We start from the raw sequence: 13,263 nt of genomic DNA, 5'->3' as shown, positions 1-13,263 counted from the left end.
GGGTCCCATCCTCATCACCACAGAACTCAATAAAAAAACAAAACAAAACAAAACACTTCTTATAGAAATTAGATTCATAATTAACATTTTTGGAGCACTTGTTTTGTGTCAGTTCCTTTACCAACCAAGTAGAAGCCTGTGAGAGAGGCACCACATCATTCCTGTTTGGGGTGTGTTCCTGGAAAACGGTGTTCGTCAGAGCTTTACCAACTCATTACAGCACAGTCCTCAGGGACAGGTCTTCCTGACACAGTGATCATTACCTATGATTAACATACAAGGGTTACTGACTGATGTGTCTTCTCAATATTTTCTCATGGTGGATGTGGCTAGGGTGAGTGCATGACCCTGAATTTAACTGAGGCTTATCTCCTCCAGCTGTCAAAACATCTGGCTTGAATTTTTTTTTAAAGGAAAAATATGGAATGCCTCATGAATTTGCGTGTCATCCCTTGCGTGAGCAGGGACCATGCTAATCTTTGTATCGTTCTACTTTTAGCATATGTGTTGCTGAAGAGAGCACTCTGGCCTGTATTTCGGCCATAAAAATAATTCCACGTTTGCCTATCCTTTGGAAAACAACCAAACCATTTGCTGGGAATCAGAGAGTTGTAAACAAGGGATTGTAGGAGAGTATGCAGGCGCTTTTTGGTGGAGAGCATTAGATTGATCGCAGCTATTTAGCACTATTAACTATACCTGTACTGTGTCCACATTTATAATGATGTAACTGAGGCTCAAAGAACTTCAGTAACCTGCCAAACACACAGAGCTAGGATGGAGTAAGGACTGGACTCCAGGTCTGATTCCCAGACCAGTGCTTCTGCCTTAGCTTCATTACAGTGACCCCACTAGCCCTTCTGAATGGTTATAGTCACTTATGTGCAGTTTTATAATGGCTGATAATTCACATACTGTTTTTATCAACCACATGCAAAAATCATGGATTAAGATCCAACAGAATTTTAGGAGAACATATTCATAAAAGTAATGAGGGCTCAGAGGGACTGAGTGACTTGTCTAAGATCAAACAGCTACTAAGAGGTAGGGTCTGTATTAGACCTTAGGTCTGTAAGGCTCCAAAACAGAAACTCTTTTTAACTGGCTAAAGGCACATACATAGTGTGATAGAGAAGAAATCACATGAGATAGGAGTAGAAGCTATGGGTTCCTGTCCCTGTTCTAATCCTTATTAGCTATATCACTTTGGACAAGTCCTGTCTTGTCTTCTGCAAACTGAAAACAATGGTCTCTCACCTACTTTCTGGGAAGTGAAGATTCAAGTGGACATAAAAGCATTCAGAAAATACTCTAAAAAAAAAAAAATAGTAATAGAGCCTAGGAACTCAGGCAAATCAGTAAGACCTCGGTTTAAATTTCGACTCTGCCACTAACTGGCTATGTGACCTTGGACAAGTGATTTTACCCCTCTTACACCTCAGTTTTCTTACTGACAAAATGGGGCTAAATCAAGTACCTTCCCCAAAAGTGACGATTAAATGAGAGCATCCATTTGGACACATCCATTATGTGCCTGACACATAATACCCGGTCAGTAAAAGTCATTGAGGGATAAATGGATAAAAAAGATGTGGTATACACATGTATAATGGCATGTATATATATAAAGTAGTGGAATAATGTCCATAATAATGTTATATATTAGATATATAAAATAATGGAATATTATTCAGCCATAATAAAGAATGAAATCTTGCCACTTGAGACAACGGATGGACGCTGAGAGCATTATGATACATTAAATAAGTCAGAGAAAGACCAATACTGAATGATCTCACTTCCATGTGTAATCTAAACAACAACAACAAAAAAACCCAACCTCACAGACACAGAGAACAGACTGGTGCTCAGGTGTGTGTGTGTGAACAGACTGGTGCTCAGGTGTGTGTGTGTGTGTGTCTGTCACATAGGCACCAAATGGGTGAAGGGAGTCAAAAGGTACAAACTTCCTGTCATAAAATAAGCAAATCATGGGGACCTAACGTACAGCTTGGCAATTACAGTTAGTAATACTGTACTGTATGTTTGAGAGTTGCTAAGAGAGTAGATCTCGAAAGTTCTCATCAAAAGAAAAAAAATTCTGTATGTATGGTGACAGATACTAACTGGACTTACTGTGGCAATCATTTCGCAATATATACAAATATCGAGTCATCATGTTGTACACCTAAATCTAATATAATACTGCATGTCAACTGTACCTCAAAAAAAAAAAAAAAGTTAGCCACTATTACCGTCATTAATTGTGCCTCTCCGGCCTTCAACTACCTGGAAGGACCGACTTTCTGAGCTACTCAATGCGCCCTGGGCTCAGTTTGGGTCCGATTATTCCCTGCCTTCTTCCTCTACCCGCTCCCTCCTTTGTCAGACCCCCTTCTCCAAAAGCGCGTCTTAACCCCCTCCAGGAACCCCTGCCCCCATTTCGGCGCCGTCTCTTACTCGACGACCTTGGCTGGGTCCCCGTGGTGCCCATAGACCAGCGCCCGGACCCGGGAGGGCTCGGCAGATGCGGAGTAGGGGGCGGCGGCAGACCAGCCGCGGTCCCAAGCGAGGAACAGCTCGCACCGCAGCCGCGACCCGGCTCGCGCCCCCAGCAGCGCGCCGCAGCCCCACATGCTTCCCCCAGACAGCTCAGAACCGACAGCGCGCCTACGTCATCGGCCTGCGTCTGCGCGTCTGCGCCGCGCCTCCCGCCCCGCCCCGTCGCGTGACCACGCCCCTTGCTCTTTTTTAAAAGGTCGTCCCCTTCCTCCGGAGCCCGCGCGGTGGCGCTTCGGGAGACTGCGCGGGGCGGGGCGGGGCGGGGCGTGAGATGAGGGGTTGGAAGTACGCGAGGGAGTCGCGGAGACTCAGAGTAGGAGCGTCTGAGACCGGCCTAGATTTGTGTCTACAGTCTGCGATTTGGTATTTGATTTGGGGGAAGTCATTTACCCTTCGCTGACCTTAGTGTTTTCTTCTCCCCACCGTTGAGTGCTCACTGTGCCAGACCTTTTAAGACATCACCTCATTTATTCCCTGCTATCCTGTGACAGCATAGGGAGGTAAAGTTTACTTCCCTACCACTGAGTAGAGTAGATTTAAGTTGATGTGGAGGCAAGAGTACTGGGCTTGGATTTAGGTTCAACTCCTAGTCCTGCTGCTTCCTAGCTTGGCCACCTTGGGCTGGTGTCTGAAGCTCCCAGGCTCTTTTCTCATGGGTACAGTCGGGGGACAATACACCTCCTTCAAGATTGTGGTGAGGATTGGATGAAACAATAGAATAATGTTGTGGACAGAAGAGCACACTGTAAAATGCTAAGTGTGTTCAGATATAAAGGAGGGATCACAAGGAGGAGGGCCCCCTCTCAAAATGCTTACAGTGTTAGAAGGGATTTATTTATTTTTATTTTTATTTTTTTTTGTAGAAGGGATTTAGTAGGACAATGGAAGTGCTTTGTAAGAAGATGTAGCCCAGTAAAGACACTAGATCATATTTTTAGTGGAGGTGAGACATGAACATAGCTAAAACCCTAGTTGGTAGAGTAGGACAGAGGGCACTGCTGGAGTCTGAAGGAGAAAGTTACTCTGGAAGGAGCCGGGGTGGAGATGGGGGTTCTTGCAAGAGGTGCTGTTGGAGCGTGTCCCACTCAAAATCTTCAGTGTGCATAAACACCTGAGGTCCCATCTCAAGCCAACTGAATTAGAATTTGGGGGACAGGTCCAGGAATCTATAATTCCTACAAGCTTTCAAGAATATTCTGATGCAGGTGGCCCAGGAAACAGGCTTAGACAAACACTGAGTCAGGGCTTTGAAGATTAAGAGTTCCTTTCTCTAGATTTTATTGACCCAAAGACTGCCAGCTCAAAGCCTTTTCTCTGAGGAGAAGAAAGCAAAGTGCTCTGACGAAAGCTGCAGGTGGTTGGATTTTGGCAAAACTGGCTTTGAGTCTTGGCTCTGCCATTTTTCCAGCCATTTGATTTTGGACAAGTCACTTGGCCTCTCTGGGCCTCCATTTCCTTATCCTTAAAATGAAGGAAATAATAGTATTTGTTTCAAGGCTGTTGTGAAAATCAAGTGAGCTATTATTCACTTGAAGCATTTAGCACAATGCTTGGCACATGAAAGCATTTGATAAATGTTATTAGGTTATTGTGATGATTAAATGGGAAATATCATATGTAAAACATCCAGACTAGGGTCTGGTTCATACTATGTGCTGAAAAATGTTTATACTTGTTCTTATTATTAGAGAAAGTAGATGTCCCATGATGGGGGAAAGATTCACACACACTTGTATGTGAGTGCCCATGTGCATGTGTGCACACACACACACACACACACACAAATACCCAGTTTTGCTTACCTTCTGTTTTCACAGATCTACTTCTGCTGAAGACTCTCTAGGTGACATTGGGCTGTTGACATTACCTTCTCTACCAAATTGGCTCCTCTGAATTCCCTGGACAGCCTGGCTGGAAAGCCTGGAGAATCATCTAGTAGGTCTTCCTCCTGGAGGCTGGACTTAATCCCCCTGTTCACCCCAATAGCCCCCACTTTCAGTCCAGGACATCAACTGTGTCAGCAGCCTTCTTCCTAGCTGAAATCCTCTCCCATCTCTTTCCCTCCTATTTCCTTCTTTCTCATGCCTCCAGAATGATTTTTTTTAAATATTTTATTTTTAAGCAAGCTCTACACCTAACGTGGGGCTGGAACTTATAACCTTGAGATCAAGAGTCGCATGCTCTACCGACTAAACCAGCCAGACACCTCCAGAATGATTTTTTTTTTAAAACAGAAAGATCAGATTTTGTCTTTTCCTTGCTTAAAGTCCTTCTGTGACTCCCCATTACTTAGATCCAGAAGTCACAGTTCTTTGTAGAACACCATGAACTATTGACATGTTAAACTTAAAACTGTAAAAAAACAAAACAAAATGAAACTGTGATTCTATACTAACTCTATTATTCTCTCACACAACTGCCCTGTGCTAAAAGTGCATGGAGGAAAAGCACCATAAAACAAAGAAAATTCTATTCAATGTAATTAAGTTACCTTCTTGCAAGTTAGAAAAAGATGGCTATAGTTTTAATTCAGTGGCAGAACCCCTCAGCTTAGCTTGAGGAGCACCCAGGTTTCCTCAGGGGCATTGTTGGAGAACTACTGGTTGAGGGGTTCAAGTCCAGTTTTCATTACCCTCTGCACTCTGCATCCTACACTGTTTTTATCTCCTGCTGTAAGAGCCCATGTGTAGCCCATGATCCAACAGCACCTGATACCCACCCCTCTGAGCAAATCCATGTCTTGTGCCTTCATTCAGGTTGCTTCTGCGTGAAGTGCTCTTCCGGACTTGCCTACCTGGGAAACTCCAGGTTCAGATGTCATTTCTTTGATGTTGTCTTCCAACTCCCTAGGCTGAGTCAACCTTTGCTGCCTTTGTGTTTTCTCTGAATTGGTGTTATGGCCCTTAGGACACAGTCCCTTATTTATTTATGTGTCCACTTCCCCTTCTGGGCAAAAGTGGGTCATGTTTGGCACATCTCCATGACACCAGCACCCAATATGGGGCCTGGCCCAGGGTAGATGTCATAAATATTCCATGAGTTGAAAGTAATTGAATTTCCTCACGGCCTGGCCCTGTCTGTGGTGCTGTCTCCTTTACCCCTAGATTTGGGCAGGTCAGACCAGGCCACTCAAGGCTTCTAGAAGTCTGTGATCTTTTTCAAGTGAAGCAGAATGTTCTCTGTCCATCTGTCCACCTGTTGCTTGTGTTCTCCTTCTCCCTCCATGACAGTCTCTGCCCTGTAGTCTTATCCTGCACGAAGAGCAAGAGGGTTGTGGAGTTGGCCAGGTCTAAGTTTAAATCCTGGGCCCACCATTTACTAGTTTTGTGGATAAGTGGACAAGTGCCGCATACTTTCTGAGCCTCAGTGTCCACATACAAGAAAATAGAATCAATGGTAAACTCCTGTCACGAAGCTCTCACAAGAGTCCTCTGCAAACAGGATCACCCTTGGTTGTTTCTTCTATTCACTGGATTTCTCTCCTTGACTTTCTTGTTCTAGCTGGTCCTTCTTGTCTCTTCCCTCTCCAGCATCTGTCTGTTTCTTCCCCATCACCTTTTTCTGGCTTCTGACTTCTCGCTCTAATTCTCTGCCTCTGGTTCTTGCCTGTCTCCTTGGCCACTTCCCCAGCTCAGCATGTTGCCCATCAGGGCTCACAAGAGAGAGGACCAAGAGCTCAGAAGCCTTCCGCCCTGCCTCCTCCAGGCCCAGGCCAACCTCACTTGTGCCACCCTCAGTGAGGAGCCAGCCTGCAGTGGAGGCAGTGCACAGGGAGGGCCTACACAGACCTTGAACTCCTAGGCTCTGGCCAGTGTCACTGCCTACGAGTTAGACCCATCTGCCCCTGGGTCCCTCTGATTCCACAGTCTGTTCTCCACTTGGCTCATCTGAAGACTTAAAAAAAAAAAGTGATTTTACTCTTCTGTTTAAGGCTCCAATAGTTTCTTACTGCTCTTAGGGTTTAACCCAAAGCCCCATAATGCCCTGTAAGCCCCACAGATCCTGCCTGCCTCTCCAGCTGAATCTGGCTCCCCTTCCTCCCCACTCCATTCCAGCCACCCTGGCCTGGCTGTTCCTCAAATGCACCAACTTCTGCTTTTGCACAGGCTGTCCCCTCTGGCCACAGTGTCCCTCCCCACGGATTTGCTGGCTCCTTCTTTTACTTCAGGTCCCAGCTCAAATACTACCACATCCTTTACTCAGGAAATCCCTCTCGGATCTCCTTAACTCAGGATCCCCCCTAATTATTTATCACAACATTCCTTCCATTTTCTTTAGACTGCACATCTTGGATTGTGATGACATATTTTGCATGTTTGCTGTTGGTCTTTTCCCTGAGAGTGTAAACCTCGCGAGGGCAAAGACCATCTCTGTCTGTATTCATTCATTTATCCATTAGGTATTTTTTGAGCATCAACTACACATTAGACACCAAGCTCTGGGATATAAGACAGAATCCTTGCCCTTAGAGAGCCCATGTTCTGGGTGGGTGGGTGAGAAAAATAATGAATATGTCACATGGTAGGTGCTCTGTTTAAAACTGCAATAATCGGGCGCTTAGGTGGCTCAGTTGGTTAAGTGTCTGCCTCTGGCTCAGGTCATGATCCCAGGGTCCTGGGATTGAGTCCCACATCGGGCTCCCTGCTCAGCGGGGAGTCTGCTTCTCCCTCTGCTCATGCTCATTCTCTCTCTCTTGCAAAAATAAATAAAATCTTTAAAAAAAACAAAACAAAAGAAAATTAAATAAAACTGCAATAATCTCTTCCCCCCCTCACTCTTTCTCCCTCCATTTCTCTGGTATATCTCTGTCCCAAATACCAGAAGCAGTGGTTTATCACTATCTCATGTACCAGAGAAGTTGCTTGTATGGCTGTTTATTGTTCTTGTTTTCCCACTGGAATGTAAGCTCTATGAGGGTAGGAATTTTTGTTTTATATTTCCACCTTGGCTTATAGGAATTGTATAAACGAATAAACGAATAAATGAATCACTATCTGGGATTTGTTAATTTGCTCCAGATGGGAGGCAGATCTCAGCCTCCATTCAAGTTAAGCCAGATGGCCTTGATTCAACTGATGCCACTACATACTAATGCACAACCTTGGAAAAGTCACCTCTCTGTACCTCAATTTCCTCAACTGTGTAATGGGAGTAATAAATAATAGTGGTGAGGATGAGTCCATGTGGGTAAAGCACATAGAAGATGTCTGGACATAGTAATGGACAGCAAGTTTGACATCATTGTACAAGGGCCTGTACTGGGTAGAGGCCCAAATATACTTAACCTGTGTAGCCAGAGGTAGACAAGGACCAAGGAGAATTAGTGATGGAGGCAGACTTCGTGGCATGAAAAGGAATAATTTTCTAAAAGCCAGCATTGTAAGGAGAAATAGATGAATTCACTATCCATAGTTAGAGATTTCAACACTGCTCTGTCAGAAATGGACAGAATCAGCGGGCAGAAAATCAGTAGGGACATAGTTGAACTCAACAACACCATCAATCATAGACATGCATAGACTATGCCATCCAACAACAGCAGAATACACATTCCTCTCAAACTCATGTGGGATAGTCACCAAGATAGACAACATTCTGGGCCATAAAACACATCTTAACTTTAAAAGACCAGAACTCATACAATGCTTGCCCTCAGACCACAGTGGAATTAAACTAGAAATCAATAACAGAAAGGTAGCTGGAAAACCCCAGATGCCTTGGAGATTAAATAACACATGGATCAGGGGCACCTGGATGGCTCAGTTGGTTGAGTGTCTGACTCTTGGTTTTGGCTCAGATCATGATTTTAGGGTTGTGAGATCAAGCCCTTCATTAGGCTCTGCGCTCAGTGTGGAGTCTGCTTGGGATTCTCTCCCTTCCTCTCCCTCTGTCCTTCGCCCCTGCAAGTGCACCCTCTCTCTCTCAAATAAGTAAATAAATAAATAAGTCTTAAAAAATAACACATAGATCAAAGAAGAAATGTCGAGAAATAAAAAAACATTTTAAACTTAATGAAAATGAAAACACAACTTATAGAAATTTATGGGATGCAGCAAAAGCAGTGCTTAGAGGGAAATTTATAGCACTAAATGAATATATTAGAAAGGAAGAAAGATCTAAAATCAATCAGCTAAGCTTCCACCTTAGGAAACTAGAAAAAGGAGAGCAAATTAAATCCAAAGGAAACAGAAGAAAGAAAAAATTAGAGCAGAAATCAGTGGAATTGAAAACAGGAAATCAGAAGAGAAAAATCATCTCCACCAAAAGCTGATTCTTTGAAAAGATCAATAAATCAATAAGCCTCTCATCAGGCTAAGAAAAGGAGAGAGGACATAAATTACTAATAGCAGAAATGAAAGAGGGGACATCACTACAGATCCTATGGATATTAAAAGGATAATAAAGGAATATTTTGAGCAACTTTGAAAGCCAGCGTTTCCAAAGACCCAACCATCTGGTTTTGTTAGGTGATGAGCACTCTGTCCTTGGAGGTATGCATGAATGTGCATTTGGAGGGGTCTAGGTAGGAGGGGATTCAAGCATCAAAGAGGACAGAGAAGCAGGGTGTCTTTGGGTCTTCTGTCCCCGAGAGCGCTGTGCCAGAGCTAAGTGTGAGCAGCGAGCGTGCTGGCTTGAGAATGTCGGCGCTTGGTGAGTGTAGAGGCCGGTGGGCCTCATGGCCCGGCCCGGGACCCCCTAGAGGTGTGTGCAGGAGTGGGGGAGGGGCGCGCCCGGGCGGTCGAAGATCGGACCAGCTGCAGCGCGCGCGGCTGCCAGCAGGGGGCGCCGCGAGACCGCGGAACCCGCGGCCGGGCCTGACGTCAGCGCCCCGCTTGCTTGGGCTCCCGCTCTGGACTCGGCGCCAGTCCCGCTCCGCGCAGCGCCGCTTCGCTCCGGCTCTGGCTCGCCTCGGGCTGGGCTTGCCTCGGGTTCTGGCGGCGGCACCCCCTGCGCCGGGCCCCGGGGCAGGCGGCGGCGCACCATGGTCCGCGCCCAGGCTCTGGTCCTGGCGCTCACCTTCCAGCTCTGCGCGCCTGAGACCGAGACTCCGGCAGGTAAGCGTGCGTCGGTCCGACCAAGCTTGCCCCGCGGAGCCCCCGGGGCCGGTGGCGTAGCTCTCAAGAAAGTGTTAAGTGTTAGGTGACCGAGCGCTCGGAGCTTGCTCCCTGAGTGTGTCTGAGTGTTGGCTGTGCGATCGGGTGCTCAGGATGTTGTGTGTTTGCGAGTGTTGTGTCCGTGAGTTATGTGTGCATGAAAAGGTGCTGTGTGTGTTGTGTGTCTACGAGTGTGTTGGGTGAATGTTGTGTGCATCGAGGCATTGGGTGTGCACTGTCTTGTGCGCCTGCCAGTGTGTAGTGTTTGTGCGGCCAAGTAGGTTGTGTGTGTGTGCATCTGAGTTTGCTTGTGTGGCCGGAGTTATGTCTGCGAATGTGTTGCATTTGTTTGCATTTTGTATATCGTGGCAGGGAGTGCTGCCTGTTGTGTGTCCGCGAATGTGCTGTGTGTTTGTGTTATGCGTGGACCGGGAGTGCTCTGTGGATTCTGCCCGCGTGTGGATCGGGGAACGCGTGTGTGGTGTGTGTGCTTGTGAGGTTCGTGTACGTGTGTGAAGGCGTGGGAACGGGTCCGGAACGTGTGTGTCCGTGCGCTGTGTGCGCGATGTGTACGTGTGGGAGTGTCTGGGGTTGGTGGTGTGCGCCGCCGGGGGTTGCGTGGGTCCGAGTGAATGCCAAGTGTGCCGGGAATGCGTGTGTAGGAGCGTGTCTGGAGCGGATGTGAGTGTGTGAGTGTGTCCGTGCGTGCTGGCTGCGTGTCCAGGAATGTTGCGAGTGTGGTGCGCGCCTGGGCGGTGGCCGAGTGTGTGCCCGGGGCCCGGGGCCGCCCGAAGGGGCGGTATCAGGATGTGTGTGTGTGTGTGTGTGTGTGTGTGTGCGCCCCGCGTGTGTGCGTGTGTGGCGCGCGGGCCCGGAACAAGTTGTCGCGGCGGCGCCCCCTCCTCTCCCGGGTCGGGCCGGGCCGGGCCTGAGGCTCGGGAGGGAGGAAGGGGGCCCCGCGGCCGCCGACTCCGACATGTCGGGCTGTTTGTTGTTTCGCAAGTTCTGCGCGGCGCTGGCGGCCGGCTGCTCCGAGGCGGCGCCGGGGCCGCGGGGCGCCCGGGCGGGTGGCGGGGAGGGCCGAGCGCGGCAGGCCGTCGCCGGGGGCCGCGGGGCGCGCCGGGGCCGGCGGGCGGGCGCTCCTGCGGGGCTCGGCCGTGGCTGCACCGGGCGGGCGGTGGAGGTGGAGTCCGGGGCGGGGGGGCGCGGCGGCGCTGTGGCCGGGCGGGGCTGCGACGTCCGGGCGCGGGCAGGGCCTGGCCCTCGGCCGCGGGACGGCGCCCCCTCCCGTGGCGGGCAGGAGGCGCCGCCGACACCGGGGTCTCCCGGGACACTCCCTCGGTCGACTCCGCAACTTTGTGCGGCCTCCCTGCCGGCTGGGACCGCGGTGTGTGTGAGTGTGTCCGTGTGTCTCCGTGTTTCTGTCTGCTGTGTGATCGTGCTGTGTGTGTGTGTGTGTGTGTGTGTTCGCGTATCTGAGTGTGCGTACCCGGAGCTTGTGTCTGTGTGTCCGTGTGTGCTGTGGACCGTGTGTCGGCTGCGTGCGTGTGTCTGACTCCCCTCCCCCCCCACATCCTTCCCTGGGGCCTGGGCTGCCAGACTGCGGCCCCCTCCGGCGGAGTTGTGCCCGACCCGTCCCCTGGGGCAGGGGTGGCCCGGTCCCCTCCCGCGGCCTCATCCTCTCAATCCCCACCGTTTGGGTGGCTCCAGCCTGGTACCCAGGGCGCTGAGTAACGGGGAGACGCCCCAAGCAGAGATCAGAGCCAAGGCACGTGCCGGGCCACCTCGGCCCCGGAGAGACTCCTCCTGGCCGCCGGCCTCCGAGAACTGGCCTCCCCGGAGTCGAGTTCGCTGCCCCGCCGCCCCTTCGGGCCTCTGGGGCAGAGCTCCTCTTGCCCCCGCAGTCGTTCCTGCAGTTGGCTGGGAGCTGGGGCCTGGCTTCCTCTACCCCTCAACCCTTCCCCCAGCAACTTTGCCCCCTCCCCCACCCTGAGATCAAACTATTCTCCCCCCCTCGCCCCCGCCCTTGATTCCAAGAACCCTCCTGTGCTTCACCTCTTGCCGGCAGGGGGGAGACTGTCAAGAACTGAGGTTTGGGATGGAGTGAGACCCTGAGCAAGTTACTTCCATTGTTGGGGTCTCGGTTTCCTCATATGCCTTGTGGGCATCATAATAATGGTGCATAGTATTTGGTAGATTGTAAAGTAAGGCTCTATCTGTGAGTGCCGGGGAACAAAAGATCATTGTGAGGACTGTTACAAAGAGCCCCAGAAAGTGTGATTTGAAGCCAGGGGGACCTGGGTTCAAATTCTACCTCTGCCACTTGCTGTCCTTGTGACCTTGGGCAAGTCACTTCACTTCTAAAGTTCCTGGCACCCTTGTAGCTATTACCTTTGGGGCTTCATTCATAAATAAATGCTTTGTAGAAGGGGTACGATCAATCCTGGCCCTCAACCCGGGTAAAATCAGTCCGGCTCCCTGAATGCTTCCTGAGTCCCCTGCCCCACCAAGGGTGGGTGTGTGATGTCTTGCAGTCATGCAAATCTGGCAATAACGTATTCCTCTGTGTTCTAGCTCATTTTGTCCTTTTGGTTGCTAGGGTTGTGGACAACAGGAATGAGGGAGAGGCTGCCCAGTGGTTTCAGGTTGGGCAACAAAGGCTTGTCTGAGCAGCTGGCCCTTCTCCCTGGGGCCGGGGGAGGAGACTCAGCAGGAGGTGGTGAGAGTGGCCAGGGTGGGGGATGCTGAGCTCCTTGGAGGTCCCCTGCCCAACTCAAGTGTCAGAGAGAATTCAGGGCAGACACCTGCTTGCTTGAGGCATGCTGCCATCCTTCCATCTGCTAAGCTAGACTTGTGGGGTGCCTTTTCATGCCCGGCTGGCTTAGCTAGAGTTCCTAGGGGTGCCTTGTGCCCCCCTTCCTCCCGCAGCCCCCTTCTGTCCTCCAAGCTGTGCTTTCTCCCCAGAACTCTCTAATTCCACCTTTTCTCCTGGTGAACTCCTGTTCTTCCTTCAGGTATCAGCTTAGGCATCACCTCCTCCCTGAAGCCTTCCTTGGTTACTGCCCTGTTCTAGCTCCAGAAGGGAGAGTGGGGGTTGATTGGATTTTTTCATAGCATTGTAATTATTTTAATTACAGTTTATTGGTCCTTTCTCCCTTACAGACCATGAGCTCTATGAGGACAGAGTATTTAGGTCACTTCTGAATCCTTAGTGTCAGGTACAAGTCCTGGCCCACCGCTGCTGAATAAATGTGGCAAGAAAGAATGAATGAGGTCCAGTGGGTCAAGTTCTGAGCTGGAGAAGCCAGATGGGGGCGCACTGACTCCATTGAAAGTAGGGATTAAAGAATTCGGTTTTCCCTCCAGGAATCTGGAAAATTCTGCCGGGGGAGTGGGGGTGTTGTGTGTGAAAAGGCCACGTACAGAGTCATCTGGGAGCTGTGAGTTGGGGAGGTTGAGTCCCTGGTGGAGACTGAAGGGAGCGGGCTCTTGCCTGTCATCCCCTCCCCCACAGCTTCCAGCTCTGTCTCCAACCCTGTCCCCCCCCCCCCCCCCCCCCCCCCCGGACGCCGGGGGACACGGTCCAGGGCGCGGGGGTGGTGGGTGT

At 49.9% G+C, this 13,263-nt stretch overlaps 2 protein-coding genes and 1 pseudogene across 17 annotated transcripts in view; 1 reads left to right on the top strand and 2 right to left on the bottom strand.

Moving 5' to 3' along the window:
• Positions 1-2,675, bottom strand: part of MECR (mitochondrial trans-2-enoyl-CoA reductase) — a 34,413-nt gene extending 31,738 nt beyond the window's left edge. For 6 of the 8 annotated variants that reach the window (XR_004297632.1, XM_032389621.1, XM_032389593.1 and 3 more), the window contains exon 1: positions 2,461-2,675. Coding sequence is in view for 5 of the 8 variants with exons in the window: in XM_032389621.1 (XP_032245512.1) it covers positions 2,461-2,636 (176 nt within the window). In the remaining 3 variants the exon portion in view is untranslated. The remainder of the gene's footprint in view (positions 1-2,460) is intronic. The other 2 variants (XM_032389639.1, XM_032389648.1) reach the window with 1 other exon arrangement.
• LOC116626874 lies at positions 415-523 on the bottom strand (annotated as a pseudogene).
• A 6,748-nt stretch (positions 2,676-9,423) lies between the features above and the next one.
• Positions 9,424-13,263, top strand: part of PTPRU (protein tyrosine phosphatase receptor type U) — a 77,665-nt gene continuing 73,825 nt past the window's right edge. For all 9 annotated transcript variants that reach the window (XM_032389556.1, XM_032389547.1, XM_032389540.1 and 6 more), the window contains exon 1: positions 9,424-9,617. In XM_032389556.1, the coding sequence (XP_032245447.1) occupies positions 9,545-9,617 (73 nt within the window). In that variant the 5' untranslated portion in view covers positions 9,424-9,544. The remainder of the gene's footprint in view (positions 9,618-13,263) is intronic.

Source organism: Phoca vitulina, unplaced genomic scaffold (assembly GCF_004348235.1).
Source record: "Phoca vitulina isolate PV1807 unplaced genomic scaffold, GSC_HSeal_1.0 scaffold2, whole genome shotgun sequence".
Taxonomy (NCBI): domain Eukaryota; kingdom Metazoa; phylum Chordata; class Mammalia; order Carnivora; family Phocidae; genus Phoca; species Phoca vitulina.
This window is presented reverse-complemented; position numbering and strand designations above follow the sequence as displayed.